The sequence below is a fragment of the Agrilus planipennis genome, unplaced genomic scaffold (genome assembly GCF_000699045.2).
Source record: "Agrilus planipennis isolate EAB-ADULT unplaced genomic scaffold, Apla_2.0 scaffold84, whole genome shotgun sequence".
In the NCBI taxonomy this organism is placed as follows: domain Eukaryota; kingdom Metazoa; phylum Arthropoda; class Insecta; order Coleoptera; family Buprestidae; genus Agrilus; species Agrilus planipennis.
This window is the reverse complement of record NW_020439025.1, coordinates 1,210,997-1,233,629: the sequence shown is the minus strand read 5'-3', so window position 1 is coordinate 1,233,629 and position 22,633 is coordinate 1,210,997. Positions and strand designations below refer to the sequence as shown.

The following is a 22,633-nucleotide window of genomic DNA, read 5'->3' as shown; positions in this document are numbered from 1 at the left end:
AAATTTTGTAGGAAGATAAACAAAGCTTTGTTCTAACGCCTATCAAAGGCCTTGTTTTAATTTTTTCATTTCTATTGGAAATATACGTTCCATAAAATGCATCAACTTTTGTTTTGTAAGCAGTAAAAAACTTAAAGATTTAACCGTTTTATTAAGATTCCATCTAGAAAATAGAGAACTTCGTTAGATATTTTTGAACGTTATCAATTGAAACAAGATAATGATGTATCGGGTTCCATTACCACGTCATTCTTCGAAATTTGATGGTAATTTAAACAGGAAACAGTACCTACTATTGTTTCAAGCTCTTTTGCATAATGTAATAATAGCTTTAAATGGATTTCGTAACCACATCAAATTATAATAATTTTAAAGAAATACATTTTAAGCCATAAACGTTTATTTGTCCTTTTATTTTATGTATGTATATGGTCACTCATTCAAAATGTTTTAAACATTATGTCGTGGGTCATACTACATTTTATCTAATGAATATTGGATAATATAAAGTAGTAGAGATTGATCAAAATAGGTTAGTCGGGTCTGAGCTTGGTACCGAAACATAGAAACTTGTGTACATTTAGGCATTCCAATTAAAAATAAAAGTATTTGCTAGAAATTAACTAAGAGAACTAAATAAAATGTTTTTGTTTCTTCAATGTATTTTTGGAGTATTGGTCTGGAATGTTTATTGCGATAATCCAGAAGAAAACTCAATAGTGGATTTATCATGGGGAATCGATGAAAATACTGTTTATTGGCCTGGTAACAGAAAATTTGAATTTACCAAAGTAAAAATTGGTAGTATTGAAAGTAATGGGTACTGGTAAGTAACAATTACATAGGGATAATTACAGTTCAGTTAAGGTGATTATTTCGCTAATTATTCTTTGTTTTTTTTTAACAAAAGGTATTGTTATTTAAGCCTAAAGACTATTCCAATTATGCGTTTATATTACTTTTTAGAAGTTAAGTAGATACACATGTACCTTCTTACATAATGAATTAACAATATAAAATTCCGTAAAGGTAGAAATCCTTTTAAATTCTTCTTTTATTTTATATTAAACTGAAATTCTTTTTTTTTTTTTAAGTTGTTATCCCGTAAATATTTCAATTCAAGGGGGTTCTTTAAAAGGTCTCCAACATTTTAAACACCCCCTTTCACCCTCATCCTAATTTTACATGAAACATTTGTGGGATATCAATGTACTTGTCATCCTGCAAATATTTCATGTAAGATTGCGTTAAAGGTGAAAGAGGGAGAAGCAGGGGGTATTGTTTAAACCTTGTACATATTTTCAACGCCCCCACCTCTCCTCCAGCCCCCTAACCTAACCTTACCAGAATGATTTGCGAGATATCGAAAATAGGTCGCCGTAGTTTTTAATTTTTCAATTACGAATAGTGAGCACAACATACTAAAATTTTAAGAAAACCGTAGAGGTGTACGCTAATTTCCACCTCTAGCAAAAATGATATCCTACATCACATATTAAAGAAAATGTTTTTAAATATTTTGTTTATCCTCTCTGTCCTCTTTATTAAGTTAATAAGATCATATTTAACAGTTTATGCTGAAAGTAAAACTAAACAGAAACGTTTGCTTTAAATATCTTGGCATGTATACACATTATAAATATTGTAATTAATTCTAAGTAATTAATATTATAAATGCCAATGTGAGTTTGTTTATTTAAGTTTTGTTTATTATCATTTCACTTCTTAACATAAAAAGAACATAGGGTACCTTTTTTCCAGAAAAAATACTGTTCCTGAGGGATATAAAAATTTATTTTCATCTAGATAAAGAAGGACAGTATTTACTGTCATTCTACGCAAAGTGTACGTTTATCCTGGGAAATTAGAAACTTTAGTTTTGTCCTAATGATTCTGGTCAGAACTATTTATCAAATTATTGTTTTTTCGATGATCTTTGACACGTATTTAGGACATCACTGCGAGCGAAGCCGAGGGTAAAAGCTTGCAAAAATATTTAAAAAAAAAAGAAAATAAAGTAGCTGATTTACCTTGACACATGTTAGAATGATGGAATAATTTTCGAAACTACTAAATCCATTTCAGTAGGACTTCTCATTAGACATGAAGAGTCGTGTCAGGAGTGATCAATGCTACTTAATTATTAACAAGGGGAATAAGGGGAGAGCTGGATATTTTGATTAATAATACGGATGAATAAAAATCAGCGGCACTTGTTTCTCTATACAGTTAATTATTTGTAAGAAAATCGGTAAGAATTTCATTTACATGTAATAAACATACGCTTAAGTTCCATTTGATTGATTGAAAAAGAAAATTCAAGGATGTCCGAATTTAAATTTCAATTTTGGAAAAGCCGATTTTTTTAAATGGGTACCAAAAGTGTTGATTCATAATTAGGTGCACATTTTAATAATTTATGTGCATAAATTTCATTACTGGAATGTCTCATTCAAAATTACGAAACTTTCTGTAAACATGAATTAAATTCGTTTGTTTTAGTTGTTTAATTTATTTTAGAATTTCATCGTCTAGAAAAAAGCACAATTTACTTCATATTTTCAAGATCTATTAGGATAAGTACATCCTTACATAAGCATTTACTGTGTAACCTTAATTAAACAATTTTTTACTTAAAAAACAATTTCTAGCAATTGCTGCATTCTATACCTCCCTGGATATATATTTTTGCAATAATTCTAGGTCGAAACAATTATTATAATTTTGTTAACTATAATGGAAATTCATACAGAATGAGTAAAGATTCAAATTCTAGTTGCAATGCACCCAAAATCATTGATGAATATGGATCCGTTTATAATAATTGAAGTTATTACCTTTGCTTTGCACAGTTTTAATAAATTAGCAATCAAATTGTTCTATAAAAGAAAAAGTTATTACAATATCAAGCTATAGTAGTACAACGTCATCTAATGCTATTTACTACGTTCTTGGTTAGTAATTTATCGAAACTCTATCACGATTTCGAATTAATTAGCTCTCATCAGCAAACTAACAATTCAGAGTTGAAAACATGCCAAGATGTTGGGGCCAGACATCTCTTCACGACGATGAATACACAGAAAATGATTAACTCTGCTTCCTGATTCTTTTTTACAACTCTTCATAGTACTTCTCTCATAAAAGAGAAGAGGTGACCATCAAAAAGGACGGTACTACAACATTGGGTTAAAAATAGTAAACATGAAGAGGGTAATCATTTTCAAAGAAATTTTCAAAGGTGGTTCTATAATTGTCCCAATCCTATTCTCAAAAATAAACAATCCAAATTATGCAGCACTTTTTGGATTTTGAGATTGAGGTATATTTCAAAATCTTGATGTGATGAGGGAATGCTGAGACAAAATTCTAATTCAACGACAAATGATACGTCGGAAATAACTACTCATTTGTTTCTTTCCTTTTTAACCCCCAGATTTTTAGCAGTTATCCCTTTAATTATTTCGTTTATAACTAAGTACATACAATATAAGATTGCACAAAAGTAAATACCAAAAATTTAAATTATCAAAACAAAAGGGTAATAATAATGTAATGATTAAGAAAATAACAAAATAAATAGGTTTTATTTGTTTCAAGGTTCTCCGCTAAGGAATTTTGTATGGCAGAACATGGAGGAACACATTTGGATGCACCTCGTCACTTCGATAAAGATGGTTGGACTGTCGGACAAATACCCTTTAGTCGATTTAATGGTTTTGGTAATAACTTTGTTAATATTTACGATAATTATGTATATGATAATGAAATCAAACTAAAAAATTCAAAATCCAATTCCGCTTGATTGCACATGACTTTACACTGTCGTTGAGGTTTGAAAGAGTAGATAGATATAATATATTATATATAATATAACCTCAAGACACAACGTTGTCCGTGTCAACGAATACACCGATCGAGAAATAGGGAGAACCGTGCGTCCTGGAACCCGTCATGCATTTGATCTTAACGGTGGACCAAATAAAATCATTGTCGTTCCAACTAATAAAATCAAATCAAGCGAAAAAGCCCAGAAAAGAACTCGCAGTGCTGGAGAGACTGCCCTCCCACTAGTATTAGTAGGGGAAATAAAACATCCAAACTTTTTTTTTAAACTCGTTAGGTAATCCACTGATGCTGTTCTGATTCGGGTCTGAAGGTCGTCGTGTGTTGGAGTCACTTCCCAACGTTTCGCCTTCGTAATTTGGAGACACGGAATTGAAAAACTGAACCACGTCCTGATCCAACAGAGCATTGGATCAGTTAAGGACAAAAGCGACTCTCAGAAGTCTACCGCATACTTTGGTCATGCAGAAATGTCTAATTGCAAACAAATTGCTAGCTTCGGTCAACAGCTATCACAGCAGAATGATTAGAGAGGTCATCGAGATCCAAAAACATCAGGAGAACTTCAACAAGGAGGAGGAGGAGACTCTCAGATTTTGAATTCAATCCTCAGGAACATTCGAACGGTACCGACCTCCATGACATGATTGACTGATCTAGAACAAGAAACTTTACTTTTAGGTGTTTAATTCTCACCAGCCACTAATGCTGGTGAGCAGGCAATCCCTCCGGACTACACCGGAAGGTAGGGCGGGAGGCCCTCATCAAACTCTTTTCAGGAATCCTGGGAATGGGTGAGTGGTGGTTCGGGTGAAAAAGATGAGACGGACGAAATGAAGACAGAAGAGAATGAAAGATTATTTTTGGAATATTACTGCCTCAGCATTTGTCTAGGTGATCCAAGGAAACCACAGAAAAACTTGGACCAAGGCAGACGAACCCGGAATCGAACCGACGTCTTCCCAAATGCTGAGAAATGGCCTAAACCTCTAAGCCATCCGCTCGGTCTGGAACAAGCTCTACCCACCAGCTTAAATACAACTTGCGCAGGAGAAATCGCTAGTCTACATCCAATATCAGAGATAGAAGGATCTTTGAAGAAAATTGCCGCTCGAGTTAGCGAAACGTTAGGAAACAACTTCAAAACATGACGACTTTTAGACCCGAATTAGAACAGCATCAATTTATCTACTAGTCGCAAAAGCCTTTACCAATTTGTTAGGTAATCACTTGAGAGTTATCTGTAGGACAATTGCAACAAAGGATTTTATGCCCACACTACGTTTCGCACTTCTTGTTGGCAAAATGTCGGGCGGACGACTCCAATATTCTCTTTATAGAAAGAGGAGAAATAAGTCTAGACCACCTCATTAAGTTCGAAAATTGATTGATCATTAAAATATTATGATTTTAGTTTAGACTTACACTATTATTATGTACAAAGTGTTCCATTGTTTTACACTTCTTGTTCTGACCCAGTTTACTACGCGGTTTTTAAATATTTATTTATTTTTTTATTCAAATATTAACTTCACTCCCCAACATTTGTTTCGGACTTTATGGTTATAAAAATAGTAAGGCCTTTCAATTTTCTACAAAAATAATCACACTTAAAATTGTAAAAAGAAGGGAATAAATAAACTAAAATGGCCTTACCCAGTATTCATTTTTTTAAATTATTTATTTTCCGTTACACAGAAAACACTCAGTTGGCTTATTATTTTGGGNTACACTTCTTGTTCTGACCCAGTTTACTACGCGGTTTTTAAATATTTATTTATTTTTTTATTCAAATATTAACTTCACTCCCCAACATTTGTTTCGGACTTTATTACATTTGAGTAAATTTGGATCCTATTCAATGCAGATGCAGCTATATAATTAGAGCTAACAGGCCATGAGTTAGGAGATATATTAGAGAAGGAAGATAGTGTGGAGATAGATACTGAGAGAAGAGTTCAATGTAGCATTAAAAAGTTTAAAGAATAATAAGGCTCCAGGTGAAGATGAGACACAGGGGGAAATTCTAACGCAGATGTAAAATTCTCTAGAATTTAAAAGCAGGGTTATTTTCCGAATGTTTGAAATGATTGAGAGGCGGTGACCCGATTCTTCAAAGAGGCTCGAATGTCCCATCACTAATGATGGGCCAGTTAATTTGAAAGGTTTAATTTCTACCCTAGGACTTTGGAGGTTTTAGCTTGATCTTTAGTTTTTAGTATATTTACTATTAGTTCGTAGAAGCTCGGACTTTTGCTCGTATTTATATTAATAATTAATTGATCAATCATCCAGGTGCCCTCATCGACGTTTCGGAAGAAGTAGAAGCTCAGGGACCAAACTTCACCGTTCAGGTTCGTCACTTGGAGGAATGGAAAAGCAAACAAACCGAAACGCCCGACCAAGTCGTGCTTTTAGTTCGAACTGGATGGCACAAGAAATATAACAACGAAACCGAATATTTAGGATCAGATGGAAACGGAAATTTACATTTTCCTGGTTAGAATTTCGTAATTAGAAAAGTTACTTGACAAATAGTCCTGTAAAATCATTTTCTCAGGAATTTCAAAGGAAGCCGCTGAATGGATTGTAGCTCAAAAAAATATTGTGGGGGTCGGTATTGATACGGCCAGCTTGGATCAAGGCATTTCTAAAACCTTCCTTGCACATCAAGCTATACTAAAGAATAAAATTTATGGTATAGAAAATCTAAATTTTCCAGAAAACGCATTTGGTAAGTGGATTCCTTTCTTTAAATTTTTCTTCCAATAACAAGTAAAAACCGATGTTATTCTTTTGATTTAATCTATTATATTCATGCTTGTACATGTACCCACCCACTTTTTGATAATGCGGTGAATGAAGTCCAAAATTATTCAAACTTTTTTCTTGAATTCTTATGATAAAATGGTATCTACAAGAGAAAACTATGGATTTTGTACTGTGTATTTCTTGGCAATATGATATCTACAACTGTAGGAATGAAAAAACTTTTAATGTCTATGAATTTGTTAAAAACAAAATAACAAAACATTGTTATCTAATAATAATATGCATAAATTGACGACCTCTAAATTCGAAATAGGACAGCATTAGTTCACCTACTGCCTACTAGTCACGAAAACCCTTACCAAAACGCATAAAAACTCATTTTTTAGAAAAACGGCAATTCACAAAAGATATTGGATTTTAATTGCCTCCATGAGGTAAAAAATGTTTTGGAGTGGTATTTTTGTCTAAAGCTCCATTATTAAATAATAATTTCCCTATTTTAAAGCAGATTTTTCAAAATGACCTGTTAAACGTTGCTTATCAAAATAATAAAATTTGGTTTATATTTTGTTGAATAAAATTTGCCGTTATTTTACTGTTTATCGTTACAGGGGAAAAATTTCATGTGTATGTGTTGCCAATAAAACTAATGGGAGGTACAGGAGGACCTGTTCGAGTTTTTATCATAAATCAAAAGAAATGAACATGTATAACGTACTATATTAATACTTTTAATTGCTATTAAAAGTATTTTTGTGTAAATTATATATGTGTGTGTTATGTAGCTTATAATATTTAAATAAATAATGAATTCACAAAATCGTTTCTGTCGCTATTCAGTTTTTACTACATTTACGTGTGGGTATTTCTCATTTACCACCGAGCGGCATGGCATAGAGATTTAGACCATTTCTTAGCATTCGGGAGGACGCCGGTTCGATTCCGGGTCCGTCGTCCTCCGTCCAAGTTTTTCTGTGGTTTCCTTGAATCACTAAGGAAAATGCTGGGACAGTAATATTCCACAGGTAATCTTTCGTTCTCTTTTGTCTTCATTTCGTCCATCTCATCATTCTAACCCTAGTCACCACGCACCCATTCCCACGATTGCTAAAAGGAGGATGAAGAGGGCCTTCCGCCCTACCTTCCGGCGTAATCCGGAGGGACTGCCCGCCGACCAGTATTAGTGGTTAGTGGGAAAGAAACACCCAAAAGTTTTTTTTTCTTATATACTACCGAACGCCATGGCCTAGAGATTTAGACCATTGCTCAGCATTCGGGAAGACGCCGGTTCGATTCCCGGTCCGTCTGCCTTGGTTGAAGTTTTTCTATGGTTTCCTTGGATCACCTAGGCAAATGCTGGGGCAGTACTATTCCGCAGATAATCTTTTACTCTCTTCTGTCTTCATTTCGTCCGTCTCATCTTTCTCACCCGAACCACCACCCACCTATTCACATAATTCCTGAAAGGAGGATGAAGAGGGCCTTCTGCCCTACCTTCTGGCGCAGTGCAGAGGGACTGCCCTCCAAACAGCATTAGTGGTTGGTGGGAATGAAATGCCCAAAAGTTTGTTTACTACAAACGTTAAATTTTCTAAAGATTACTAAATAACTCCAAACACATAACTCATAGGAATAAATAATGTTTAATAAACTGGGCATTAAAATCAATGCTGAATTAAAAACGGAATAATATACAGGGTGTTCCATTTAAAATAAGGAAGTTGTTGTATACTTCCGAAATATCCGGAAATCTGCCTTCTCTGAAATTATTTTCCACAGATGGACCATTTGAAAAGGAACATTTTTTATTGGAAAAATTTTCTTCCAGTTTCAACACCAAGACCGCAAGGCGCAATATATTTAAATTTGTTATTATAAATAGATCAGGATTGAAGCAAAGAGATCAAGTCTAGTACGCAGCTGTGTGTTATAAATTTTGCCGGCCTTGGTTACAGTTTAATTAAAAACATTATCTTACAAAGTGGGACTGTTGGTATTAACTTGTAGTTAAATTTTCTCTAAATGGGATATTTGCGTGGACAACTTGGGAGGTAGTTACCACCTGCCAGAGTGTTTGGACACTCTTAACAATTTCCATAGTTGCACCACTAGTTGTAAGTTACAGCATCGGGCAACAAAATGATATTTTTTTGGTTGTTTTACAAAGAACAAGATCGATTTTCATAGAAGTAACAAGTAAACAGTGCTTCTTCTTATGATAATTCCGCCAAATAAAACCATACCTTCTAAAAGGAAGCTGATTCTTGTCTCCACACCCCATTTATTTATATGTACTAGTATAAGAAAAAGGAAGTCGAATAAAATAAAATGAAACGCTAATTATTTTATTTTAAAACTTGTCTAAAAAATATTGCTGCAATGTTGTGAGTGTTGGTAAACTCGCCTGGGACCCTTGAATGGTAACGCTATAAGATGCGCAATAGCATGCGGCTTCTACCATTTGTTCCATTTCAATATCCTTTCTGTAACTCATCAAGTAGGCTAAAACTCCGACAAAAGCGTCTCCTGCTGCTGTGCTATCGATGCAGGCAACTTTACGGCATTTCACATGAACTGGATCTGAAGATGCTTTTGAGCCGAAAACGACACCTCTTTCACCCATAGTTATTATAACACTTTTACAACCTTTTTCTAAAAAACATTTCACAGCCTTCTTACCGTCTCTGAAAATATTAAATACGGTTAGAGTATGTTAAGTTAGCTAATGTTTCTCTTACTCAAGGGTAACAACAGGTAATCCAGTAAACATGGACGCTTCTGTTTCATTCACAACGAACACCGTGGGTAATGTGAATAAAGCTGGGTCGCAATTTTTGCGAGCCGGTGCGGCATTTAAAATGGATATCTGCAAATCGTTTTACTGATAATTTAAGTTAATTTNGCAAAATTTTTGTAGACCGCTAAAACTGTAACGCTTCCTTTTGGTTTTGTCATAGTCGGGTGAAAAGAATTCATTTTAAAAGTGGAACAAACAACAGTACATTAAATGGTTTTAACATGTTTGTCCTATTTCTAAAATACGTTTTTTTTTATATGAAATTGTGTTATTGAATTTTTATGGAATCATTCTTAAAAATATGTTACAGTTTACTAGTTTAAGAAACTCTTGTACCTTGTAGCCGTGTACACAAATATAGGATCTCCTATAAAGTGGTCCCATTGTTTCTTGTTTTTGAATTGAAATTTTAATATTTCTAGGTTTCATCTAAATCTTACCCTTAATTCGTAATATAAAGAAATCTAAGCCAAAGAGATAATTAGGTATCTGTAAACTTCGAGACCGATGCCAAAGATTCGCCTCTTGTTGGAGGCTTTTTTTGACAACTTTTTTGGTCTCACATCTCCCCCAAGTCTCACGTCAGAGCGAAAAGTTAATAAAAGCCTTGCAACTCTCTTGGCTCCGATTTCTTTATATTTCATACTTTTAACCTGCTGGAACAGCTCTAGATCCTCAATTGTTCGAAGATAAAAACTGAAAGTTTTAAAGATTATTTCCTTTTGATACTTACTCTTTGACTTAATTCGAGTGAACGTATTGCACTTAGAACGGGAATTTCCAAAGTTACAACAACAACTTCAGCTTTCTCAATTATACTTTTGTACTTATCAATATCCTGAACGGACACTTGGTAATTGGCTCCTGGTATACCCACAATTTGATTTTCACCTGCTTCGCTTAAATTAACCATGGCTATGCCAGTATGATGGCCCGAAGTCTTTTGGAGGCAATTGGTATTTACTCCCAATTCGTTTAAACNTTTTAGGGGGTGCGTATGTTAATAAGAAAGGATGTAGAGAAAATTGCGAAATGGATCGAGAAATGGTAAAAAAGGAAAATGGGCAAAGGAAATGAAAAGGTCACCATGAAGATGAAGGTAAAATAAACTGTTAAACGAAGCAGTTTTTAACAGGACACGGCTGTACTCGTATGTTGGCAGTTATTTGAAATACTTTAAACTTATTGAATGCGAAAAATACCCGATGGAATGACAGGAAAGAGAAACAACACAAAAAGAGATCTGAGAAAAGATAACTATTTCGTCTAATTATTTTTGGGAATTAACTAATCGTAAGAAGGTCTACCGGGATGCACTACATGGCTAAATTATTGTTGGATATCATGAAAATAAAGTGGAAATATAAAGGGTGACTTAGTCGGTAGCCGGTTAAAACTATTAAAGTAAAGTTCAATTACACATTTCGGTATAAGTAAAATAACAATTTGAGAAGTAGTTTGCATTCAGCATGGGGATAAAAAACCAACTATGAATGTGAAGATTCTCACTAAATGCAATGGCAATGCTTCTATAATAAAATAAAAAATATTGCTTGGTAACTTTTATATTTGTTTCCTTTTTACAATATAAGTAAGTACATACCTGACAAAGTCACACCAACATCCACCGACTGCCACAACTTCCATTTTACTAAGTTTATCATCTGCCGATGTTTTTTATTTTGTTTTTTTTTACGTGCACTTAATTAATTATTGTGTATTTGCCGACTGCTTGATAACCCCAGTATCGTATTTTTACTAAATCGTCACCATAATCTTTAATTTTATTTTTGACCAAAATATTATTGTATTTACTTGTACACGGTATTTTTACCAGAAAAATATTGGAAAAATAACACGGACAGATAGCTAACAGTTACATCCGACTACCTTTGCACCCTCCTATAGATCACGCCACCGTCCGTGGCACCTTATTTGGTATTATAAGCTCTCACATTTTCTAGTTCATTTAACAGTCTACTTTATAGGTAAAACCTATGTTAGTTGTTATCATTGTGTATAATTGTTAAAATAATAAAGTGTAATAAAGGTTTTCTGATAACCGAGCCAAATAAATGTGTTAAAACAGTGTTTTTAAAAAACCCATCGTGTTTTAACTTAATCTCATTGCTGTAAAGCGTAATACATTTATAACTAACAAAGTCAACTAAAACAGGAAATTATATATTGCGATATATTAACAAAAAGAAATTTAAAAATTTACATTAAGATTTTTAAAATCATAAAAAAGTTGAAAAAACTTTATTATTTGATAATTCAGGTTGTAGAAAAAATAATCCAAAATTCTTTAGAGTAATATCGGGTATAAGCAGTATCTAGTTTCTTCCTGGCTGTTAAGTGACGTTTCTTTTGATTGACAATGACAATAATATAAGAAAACATTAATTCCTGTGCTTCCCAATTTTGCATGCAGAAAAAAATCAACGTGTTTTTAACAGTATTGTCCCATTTCTGGAATTTGTTACTATCCGAACTGTTTAGATTACTTAAATTATTTAATTTTTATTGTGTTTCAAGCAAAAAGAAAAATAGAACAAACAACATTAAATTAAATGGTTTTAATATGTTTTATGGAATTATTCTTAAAAATATCGCGTCTTTACTTTTGTGTTCTAAGTTTCCATGAAAACGCACACAATCAGGAGGTGTAACGACAGAATTTTGTTAAATATAGTTGTATATCCCTAAAAAGTTTAGTCTTTGTTATATTAAAATAATCAGGAATGCAACGAAAAATACTAGTGAATAATAATGGTTTTAATCTATACAGTTAATTACGAATTACCCTTCCAATGATGGCGCTTTTTCCTTTTAAATGAGAGACTGTTACTGCCACGTTTGCTGCAACGAAAAATACTAGTGAATAATAATGGTTTTAATCTATACAGTTAATTACGAATTACCCTTCCAATGATGGCGCTTTTTCCTTTTAAATTAGAGACTGTCGCTGCCATGTTTGTCGCTTTTCCGCCATGTTGAGTTAAAAATTTGCTACCCAAAATTGTCTGTCCCTTTTCTGGTAATCTTGGTGAAATACTAAAAATAATGATAATAATAGACACCAACCCACACAAAAAATTAACTAAAAATATGAAAAGTTACTTTACTGTTGTACATTAATTCGTATAAAAACAACAACTAAATTTCACAAATGAAAAAACCACGCAGTTTTTGATAAGATCGGTCTATTGACACCCAACGAATCCTTAAAATAAAATAGAAAAAGAAATAGGCTAAATACGAATATCCTGGATATCATCTAAAAAGCAGATGCGCGATGTGTAAATATCCTAAAAAACGATCAGAACTTTCTTTCTAAGGTCAAATTTTCTGGTTTAAGCGACATCCATAATTCCTTCTCACTAGTACCAATCCTTATCAAACTAACATGAAAACTAGCACCAAAATGGTAATTAAGTTAGGTAAGTTTGAACGGTCGTAATTCAAAAGCCTCAATGTGGCGCCTAATATTAAATAAGAAAAAATACACAAAGACAATTCTCATAGGGTGCCAATATAAGATGGCAATCCATATAATGGGTGCATATAGAATGGCCTACGTCTATACGGAGTCAGTTCTTATGATAGCTGGAATGTTAGGTACTCATCGATCTCCTAGCTTGGTTTAGAAATGAAAGGTTTTAGGGGGTGCGTATGTTAATAAGAAAGGATGTAGAGAAAATTGCGAAATGGATCGAGAAATGGTAAAAAAGGAAAATGGGCAAAGGAAATGAAAAGGTCACCATGAAGATGAAGGTAAAATAAACTGTTAAACGAAGCAGTTTTTAACAGGACACGGCTGTACTCGTATGTTGGCAGTTATTTGAAATACTTTAAACTTATTGAATGCGAAAAATACCCGATGGAATGACAGGAAAGAGAAACAACACAAAAAGAGATCTGAGAAAAGATAACTATTTCGTCTAATTATTTTTGGGAATTAACTAATCGTAAGAAGGTCTACCGGGATGCACTACATGGCTAAATTATTGTTGGATATCATGAAAATAAAGTGGAAATATAAAGGGTGACTTAGTCGGTAGCCGGTTAAAACTATTAAAGTAAAGTTCAATTACACATTTCGGTATAAGTAAAATAACAATTTGAGAAGTAGTTTGCATTCAGCATGGGGATAAAAAACCAACTATGAATGTGAAGATTCTCACTAAATGCAATGGCAATGCTTCTATAATAAAATAAAAAATATTGCTTGGTAACTTTTATATTTGTTTCCTTTTTACAATATAAGTAAGTACATACCTGACAAAGTCACACCAACATCCACCGACTGCCACAACTTCCATTTTACTAAGTTTATCATCTGCCGATGTTTTTTATTTTGTTTTTTTTTACGTGCACTTAATTAATTATTGTGTATTTGCCGACTGCTTGATAACCCCAGTATCGTATTTTTACTAAATCGTCACCATAATCTTTAATTTTATTTTTGACCAAAATATTATTGTATTTACTTGTACACGGTATTTTTACCAGAAAAATATTGGAAAAATAACACGGACAGATAGCTAACAGTTACATCCGACTACCTTTGCACCCTCCTATAGATCACGCCACCGTCCGTGGCACCTTATTTGGTATTATAAGCTCTCACATTTTCTAGTTCATTTAACAGTCTACTTTATAGGTAAAACCTATGTTAGTTGTTATCATTGTGTATAATTGTTAAAATAATAAAGTGTAATAAAGGTTTTCTGATAACCGAGCCAAATAAATGTGTTAAAACAGTGTTTTTAAAAAACCCATCGTGTTTTAACTTAATCTCATTGCTGTAAAGCGTAATACATTTATAACTAACAAAGTCAACTAAAACAGGAAATTATATATTGCGATATATTAACAAAAAGAAATTTAAAAATTTACATTAAGATTTTTAAAATCATAAAAAAGTTGAAAAAACTTTATTATTTGATAATTCAGGTTGTAGAAGACTTCTACAAATATTTTCAAGTCGACGTTTCTTATTTTTACCCTTACTTTTAATTATTTACAAACATATTGAGATCATTGTCTAAACATGAAATCAAATATCCCTACCTCGCCCCCAAAAGCCTGGAAGATTACAATAATTATTTTTATTTAAATATTAACTGAAACTACCCAACCGTTTTATTTATTTATTTATTAAACCATTTAAATGTCTAAACTATCTATCAACTACGAGGGATGTTTCTAAAGTTGTGGGAATTGTGCTATAATTAAATTACGCAGAACTTACAGGTAATGTTATTGGTGCCAGACAAGTCTTGACATGTTTGTGCAACTATCTAGTCTCTAGTGCAATATTATTCAGACTATTTTAGGTGTTCGACGGATATGAACGCGTTTTCGTAGTACTGTTTTTGTAACCATGGAAGATGCAGCAAAATCTCAAAGAGCAATAATTTTCTTTATATATGTTCAGTACTGACTATAGGTGCCTATATGTATTTGTTATTCTTATAGTTTGTGTTGGAATTCACAATAATACTTCACTTTTGGAGTCAATTTTTATTGTCCTTCCGGTACTTTTCTCGGACCCCTTAGATCAAAATATCAGTATTGGTTCCTCATTACTAACTTGGTACAGCCTGTTCACCTTCTCTCCCTTCAGGAGGTCTATTTGTGTATTTAAGATAGTTTTAAGTTGTACATTATATAGCATTATTTCAATATTATTCTAGACGTTCCCTTCATTCGTTTTAAGTCCTTTGTAAATTTATAATAATAAATAGTTTAGCAGACACTAAATATTTCATTTCATTCTTTAATTGGTTAATATCCAAAAAAACAAAAAATAGAATTAGTTACACTAAAGTTCTTTTTTAAATGGACGTGTAACGTAGGTACAGAGTCGTCTGTACAATGTAGAAAATATCAGAAATTATTTAGCGTCTGCAAGGAGTATTTGGTGGGTCTACAGAATCCAAAAGTACTGTTTAGGTATCAATGGATCGATCGTTTTAAAATATCACTAGAGTCATTAATAAATTAAATTTACATGCGTCTAGAGATAGGTACACCACAAGTTCATGACATCTTGCATGATTCTTTGGGCGTTAACAAGATTACGAAACGCTGGTGCCAAGACTGTTGGGACCAGAACAGAAACTCAATAGGTCTGATATTTGTCGTCAACTTCAAGAGCTGTTAGCCCATTACGGTGATAAATTTTGGAAACGAATAGTAACCACGTAACGAAACGTGGATTCCTTATTTCAATTCTGAGACCAAAAGTCAATCCAAAGAAGGGCCTCCACTGAAGGCGCGTGTAGTTCCGACTGTTGGAAAAGTAATTGTTAGGATATTCTGGGATTGTAAAAGGATTATTTTTATGGATTGTCTGGCGAAAGGTACTACAATTAACATAGAATATTATTCCATTTTAATATCCGGACAACTACGACAGGCACTTGTAAAAAACCGCCTGGAAGGTTGCATAGTCGTCTATTATTACAACAGGATAATGCAAAACCACACACCGCATGAAAAACGAAGAATGTTTTGAAGGATTTAAGATGAGACTTGCTTCCGCACAAATCATATCCCCGGGATCTTGCCCCCAGTGATTATAATCGGTTCCCAGATTTGAAAGAAAAACCCTTACGGGGAGTTCGATTTGAAAATTTAACTGACGTAAAACGTGCTATTAATAGATGGGTTGAGGAGATACCGGAAAAATTCTTTGAGGACGGCTTTAAAAAATTAGTTTATCGTTGGCATAAATGTATTCTGTTAAATGGAGATACGTTGAAACACTACATTATCATATTGACGATAATAAATTGTAGTGCACGCGTCGCCTTATTAGAGTAATTAAAACTTATTTATCCTATAATTTTCTATCTGAGTAGTTGGATGGGACAATGGGTTGAATTTATATACCACAGCGGTCAACGAAAATTGACCATCGGATGAGTTTATATTATATTTTCATTTTATCTGATATCGTTTATTTTAACGCCGGAATGAACCTCCACTTCTATTTAATTCACGCAAAATATCGTAAGAAAAGTAAACAGGACAAGATTCAAATTCTTTTGTAAAGGGGCAGCAATTAAAATAGACGAATGCAAAAAAAAACATTTTAAATAAAAAATGACTGTCAATTTGCCTAAAATATTAAAATTAAAATTGTTGAACATCCTTTTACAGGTAGAACTCAGGCTCCTAGTCATGAGGAGGGGATGTTCCTTTCCCAATATCTGTTTCAGTTAACACTTTAAACCTGTGTTATTAATTAGGAAATATGTTAAAAAGAGACTTCCTTTATAATTTTGTCTAAAAACTACTTGAGAAACTGGAAGACCATTGCAGTAAGATTACAAAAGATCATAGGGATCATAAATGTAATATCGGTCCTTAGTTCGGTGTTCACTGAGCTTTTGGAGCTAGCAGAGTTTATCCTTGCAATATCATCAAGAAATTGGACTTTTGGTCAAAAATTCGAGCCAAATACCCCATAGTGAGATTTTCGTTCTAATAAAAAGCAAGCGCGTTATAAAAACAGCATACCTATATATATGTATTTAAGTATACATATAATATAATTAAATAACAAAAGGAAAGGAAGACTTGAACACTGTAGACGTAAGAGAGATTATTAATGGAACCAGAGAATTATTATTTTAATAAGTCAAAAGAAAGACGAAATTTTAACCTTAATAGAAAGTGCCAAAATTATTGCTGGAAAACCTAAAATTAATCCAGAACATGATTTCAAAAAACATCACCAAAAACGAAAACAAAGGCAAAAATTTATGACTGTGGTTCCAAAGCAGCGAGCATTGATATAAATATGTTTTATAAAAAATAATTTTTAATCATTTTAGACACAATTACAAACTTGTAGAGCGTTTGAATCCAATATCAAACATTTTCACAAACCATCAGACAAGGAGAATCTTACAAGTAAAATTTTCTTCCAATTTCTATAGTAAGACCACTAGAGAGCAAGGCGTGCTTAATGGTCAGTATGTTAAAAAATTAATTTGAAATACTTGATAATTTGTTATTATAAAAAGATCAGGAGCAGAGTTTTTTTGTTTATTTTAGCCTCGAGGAGGGGAATTCTTCTAAAGACACCCCCCAAGGAGGGTAGTGTCGGATTCATTCCTGGAGAGAGCGCCTACCGACTAAAAACCTTCCTCGAGATGGTAGTTCAACCTAGTGGTTATAACGACCGGGAGAAGATGGAAGAAGTTTGGGGAGGGGGAGAGGGTTGAGAGGGAGATGGGTAAAGAGGTGAGGAAGAAAGGTTGGGGAAATGAACTATGAAGATGGTGGCCCAACACTAAAGGGAAGGATGGGCACTCGCGCTAAAAAGCGAAATAGGGGCAGAGTAAAATGATCAGCTCTCGTATGTAACTGTGTGTTATAAAATACCACAAATGGCGCGGTAAACGCCATCTGTAGTACGATGCTACATTTTAGGATTACGTATGCTCCCACAAGGTCCATTTAAATATATGGATATCTGCTTGCTGAAACGAATCCCGGCGTAGCTCACCTCAACGTGATAGGCACGTTACCATAATCGAATAAAATAATTCGAAGTGGTCAGTATTCTGTCGAAACTGCCAGACACAGATCGCGATTTCGATCCTTTTGGATCTCATCAGCGCGTTGCAGGCAGCTCCGACAGAACACAGGCCAACTTTTACCTGCTGTCATAACAGTGCGTTTTAGAAAATACCACAAATGGCACGGTAAACGCCATCTGTAGTACGATGCTACATTTTAGGATTACGTATGCTACAACAAGGTCCATTTGTATGGATATCTACTTGCTGAAACGTAGCCAACCTCAACGTCATGGGCACGTTACCATAATCGAATAAAATAATACAGACCACTTCGAATTTCATAGAAGTAATAAGTAAAAGAAAATAAAACTCTGTTTTTTTTATTTTAAAACTTTTCGAGAAAATATTGCTGCAATGTTGTTAGTGTTGGCAAACTCGCCTGGGACCCTTGAATGGTAACGCTATAAGACGCGCAATAGCATGCAGCTTCCACCATTTGTTCCATTTCAATATCCTTTCTGTAAGTCATCAAGTAGGCTAAAACTCCGACAAAAGCATCTCCTGCTGCTGTGCTATCGATACAGGCAACTTGAGGGCATTTTACGTGAATTGGATCTGAAGTTGCATCTGAGCCGAAGACGGCACCTTTTTCACCCATAGTTATTATAACACTTTTACAACCTTTTTCTAAAAAACATTTCACAGCCTTCTTACAGTCTCTGAAAACATTAAATTCGGTTACGGTATATTAGGTTATCTAATGTTTCTCTTACTCAAAGGAAACAACAGGTAATCCGGTAAAAATGGACGCTTCTGTTTCATTAACAACGAAAACCGTGGGTAATGTAAATAAAGCAGGGTCACAATTTTCGGGAGCTGGTGCGGCATTTAAAATGGATATCTGCAAATCGTTTTACTGATAATTTAAGTTAATTTTAAATAAAATTAATTTGAATTTAAATACTGACAGCCATAAATAAAAACTGCACAAATATCTTATTTTTGAACTGAAATTTTGATATGTTTAGGCTGCATCTAAATCTTACTCTTAATTCGTAATATAAAGAAATCTAAGCCAAACGGGTAGTGAGGTACATCTGTATATTTGGAGAGCAACGCCAACGTTTCGCCTCTTGTTGGAAAGCTTTTTTGACAACTTTTACAACATTTTTGCAGTGGTAAAGTTTCCCGTCAAGGCGAAACGTTGATAAAGTTAATAGAAGTCTTACAACTGTCTTGACTCCAATTTCTTAATATTTGATACCTTTCACCTGCTGGAATAGCTTTCGATCCTCAATTGTTTGAAGATAAAAACAAAACTTTCAAAGATTATTTCCTTTTGATACTTACTCTTTGACTTAATTCGAGTGAACGTATGGCACTTGGAACGGGAATTTCCAAAGTTACAACAACAACTTCGGCTTTCTCAATTATACTTTTGTATTTATCAATATCCTGAGCGGACACTTGGTAATTGGCTCCTGGTATACCCACAATTTGATTTTCACCTGCTTCGCTTAAATTAACCATGGCTATGCCAGTATGATGGCCCGAAGTCTTTTGGAGGCAATTGGTGTTTACTCCCAATTCGTTTAAACTTTTAATCCTGTTTTCTCCCCAAAAATCATTGCCCACCTAAACATTAACAAACATTTAAAACACATTTAAATATTAATGAAAACATAATAAAAAAATGATAACCTAAAATTCTTTAGAGCAATATCGAGGATCGATTCACTCAGTTAATAAGTTATTTTGTCATTCCTTCACGCAGCGTTTCGCAAACATTGTTATGGCTTCATCAGGCGATCATGAAATACCGCTAGGTTTGGGTATAAGCTAGTGTCCGACCGAAAGTTCGGTTTCGATTTCGGTTTCGGTCGAGGTTCGGCAAAAAAACGAGTTTCGGTTTAGTTTCGGTTTCGGCGGCAAACCTGCCGAAACTACGACCGAAACCAAAACTGCGTTCGGGAGTTCTCGCGCTCTGCCCGTTAATATTCGGCGAGTTAAATTCCACCCAAGCGAAGTCTACTAAACTTACTCAAATAAACATCTCACCTATTTTAAGTATTTTTAAGGCGCAATTAAAGTATTTCCTTAAATGAGGGGTTGGTATGTTGATTTTGATTTGATTACCAGTAAATGAAAATGTCAAAGTCTGCAGAGCTATGTGATTTAAAGATAAAAAAATAAAACTGACTGATTATAATAACGTTTTCTTTATTTTTCTCTAAAACATGATCCTTATAAGGAAGTTTCGGTTTCGGTTTCGGCCGAAACTGAGACCGTTGCCGGAATTCGGTTTCGGTCGTAAAAACTAGTTTCGGTCGGACACTAGTTTAAGCAGTACCTATATAGTTTCTCCCTGGCTGTTCTCTAGTGGCGTTGCTTTTGACTGACAATGATCTTCAAAAACAATTCAATGTCCTCATCATTTTTCAAATGGGACTACATATTTTTAACCTCAAAACTAAAAAAGAGCGAAAAAAATTACAATGAAGTATAACCTCGAGTAACCCCATTTTCGAATCTTCAGTTTTGACGTTAAAAATATGCAGTCCCTATGACGGCCAAGACCACTGAACACATGAGCTCTAAACCCATAAGAAATCATGTATTCCTGTGAATCCCAATTTTGCGTGCAGAAAGCAATGTCCAATTTCTGGAATTTGTTACTATCCGATCTGTTTATTTAGAGTAGCTAAATTATTTAATTTTTATTCTTTTTCGAGCAAAATTTTTGTAGACCGCTAAAACTGTAACGCTTCCTTTTGGTTTTGTCATAGTCGGGTGAAAAGAATTCATTTTAAAAGTGGAACAAACAACAGTACATTAAATGGTTTTAACATGTTTGTCCTATTTCTAAAATACGTTTTTTTTTATATGAAATTACTTGTTTGAAGTTTTATGGAATCATTCTTAAAAATATGTTACAGTTTACTCATGTGTATTATTTCAAAAATAACGTTAATCGTTGTTCGCGTCTTTACTTTTATGATATAAGTTTCCATGAAAAAGCAAGCAATGAAGAGGTGAAACGTCGGAATTTTGTTAAATGTTAGTATTTACCTGAAAAGTTCAGTCTTTGTTATATTAAAATGATTAAGGATACAACCGAAAAATACTAGTGAATAATAATGGTTTTAATCTATATGGTTAATTACCAATTACCCTTCCAATTATGGCGCTTTTTCCTTTTAAATGAGAGACTGTTACTGCCACGTTTGCTGCTTTTCCGCCATGTTGAGTTAAAAATTTGCTACCCAAAATTGTCTGTCCCTTTTTAGGTAATTTTGGTGAAATACTAAAAGTAATAGTAAAAATAGGTACCTACCCACACAAATATTAAATAAAAATATGAAAAGTTACTTTACTGTTGTACATTAATTCGTATAAAAACAACAACTAAATTTTACAAATTATAGTACCCCGCAGTTTTTGATAGGAAGATGGGATTCGGTCTACTGACACTCATCGAATCCTTAAAATAAAATAGAAAAAGAAATAGGCTAAATACGAATATCCTGGATATCATCTAAAAAGCTGATGCGCGATGTGTAAATATATTAAAAAAAATCAGAACTTCTTTGCTAGGATCAAATTTGCTGATTTAAGCGACATCCATAATTCCCTCCTTCTCACTAGTACGAATCCATATCAAACTAACATGAAAACTACTGCAATGCAAATCTAGAATCCTAAATTTTTCACATTTCGATAACACTGTAGACTGCTGTTAAGCTTAATTTAGGGATTTTATAGTATTTAGGTACTTTTTATTATTGAATTTAGTATCTTATCACCTACAGTCTTTTTTCAGTTTTTTTTTTTAAATTTTCAGTCTTGACTTCATAACATACCAATAATATTCTCTGAGTAAAAGTTCGCTAAATTGTTATCAATGCGAAATACGATAATCACTATTTATTATTTATGTTTCCTAGTACGAATATAAAGAAATAAAAATTTGATTCGTGACTTTTATGTTTGTTTCGTTTCTTACATTATAAGCACATACCTGACAAAGTCACACCAACATCCGCCGACTGCCACAACCTCCATTTTACTGAGTTTTTCATTTGCCGATGATTTTCATTCGTTCTTTACTTGCACTTAAGTAATTATGTATTAGACGACTTTTTGATAACCCCACTATCATATCTTTACTAAATCGTCACCACGATCCTCAATTTTATTTTTGACCAAAATATTATCGTATTAATATACAGTCTGTTTACCAGAAAACTATTATAAACATGAAGAGATAGCTAACCTCATTGCTGTAAAACATTTACAACTAACAAAGTCAATTAAAACAGAAAATTATATATTGCGATATATGAACAAAAAAAAATTAAAAATGTATATTAAGATTTTTGAAATCATAAAGGTTCTCCAACTTCATTATTTGACAATTCAGTTTGCAGACGACTTCTACAAATATTTTCAAGTCGACGTTTCTTACTTTCACACTTAGTCTTAATTATTTTAAAAACATATTGAGATCATTATCTGATCATAATATCAAATCAAATTGTTTGGAAGTTAGCAAGGTTACGAAATGTTGGGACCAGAACAGAAACTCAATAGGTCTGATACTTGTCGTCAACTTCAAGAATTGTTAACCCCTTACAGTGATGAATTTTGGCAACGAATGTAACCAGGTGGATTCCTT

General features: G+C 33.5%; 2 protein-coding genes and 1 long non-coding RNA gene across 4 annotated transcripts; 1 reads left to right on the top strand and 2 right to left on the bottom strand.

Moving 5' to 3' along the window:
- Positions 1-511: 511 nt before the first annotated feature.
- LOC108734931 (kynurenine formamidase) lies at positions 512-7,438 on the top strand. The gene is made up of 5 exons (XM_018466702.2): positions 512-826; positions 3,601-3,722; positions 6,142-6,345; positions 6,407-6,580; positions 7,230-7,438. Exons 1-5 carry the CDS (start codon positions 642-644, stop codon positions 7,319-7,321), a joined length of 777 nt encoding a protein of 258 aa, XP_018322204.1. The 5' UTR covers positions 512-641; the 3' UTR covers positions 7,322-7,438.
- Positions 7,439-8,949: 1,511 nt separating this feature from the next.
- LOC108734912 (ribokinase-like) lies at positions 8,950-22,098 on the bottom strand. Of its 2 annotated transcripts, none has more exons than XM_018466676.2 (5): positions 21,977-22,081; positions 21,130-21,262; positions 19,309-19,593; positions 9,357-9,484; positions 8,950-9,302 (listed from the first exon to the last, which is right to left on the bottom strand). In XM_018466676.2, exons 1-5 carry the CDS (start codon positions 22,018-22,020, stop codon positions 8,969-8,971), a joined length of 924 nt encoding a protein of 307 aa, XP_018322178.1. In that variant the 5' UTR covers positions 22,021-22,081; the 3' UTR covers positions 8,950-8,968. The 2 variants fall into 2 exon arrangements, with proteins under 2 accessions (XP_018322178.1, XP_018322179.1); XM_018466677.2 differs by lacking the exons at positions 8,950-9,302; positions 9,357-9,484 and adding exons at positions 18,323-18,677; positions 18,732-18,859 and having other exon boundaries at positions 21,977-22,098.
- LOC108734913 lies at positions 12,399-13,939 on the bottom strand. Its single transcript, XR_001937479.2, has 2 exons — positions 13,697-13,939; positions 12,399-12,472 (listed from the first exon to the last, which is right to left on the bottom strand). It is a non-coding gene; the product is annotated as an uncharacterized LOC108734913 (long non-coding RNA).
- Positions 22,099-22,633: the final 535 nt, after the last annotated feature.

Bases quoted from the DNA above. Each gene is read 5' to 3' on its own strand.
- LOC108734912 (XM_018466677.2), bottom strand. From the start codon at position 22,020: ATGGAGGTTGTGGCAGTCGGCGGATGTTGGTGTGACTTTGTCAG. The intron at 19,594-21,129 runs GTAATTGGTAAT...GTTAATGTTTAG, and splicing joins AAAGCGCCATAATTGGAAGG to GTGGGCAATGATTTTTGGGG. The intron at 18,678-18,731 runs GTAAGAGAAACA...TAATGTTTTCAG, and splicing joins TTACCTGTTGTTTCCTTTGA to AGACTGTAAGAAGGCTGTGA.
- LOC108734931 (XM_018466702.2), top strand. From the start codon at position 642: ATGTTTTTGTTTCTTCAATGTATTTTTGGAGTATTGGTCTGGAATGTT. The intron at 3,723-6,141 runs GTAATAACTTTG...TCAATCATCCAG, and splicing joins TAGTCGATTTAATGGTTTTG to GTGCCCTCATCGACGTTTCG. The intron at 6,581-7,229 runs GTAAGTGGATTC...TTATCGTTACAG, and splicing joins TTTTCCAGAAAACGCATTTG to GGGAAAAATTTCATGTGTAT.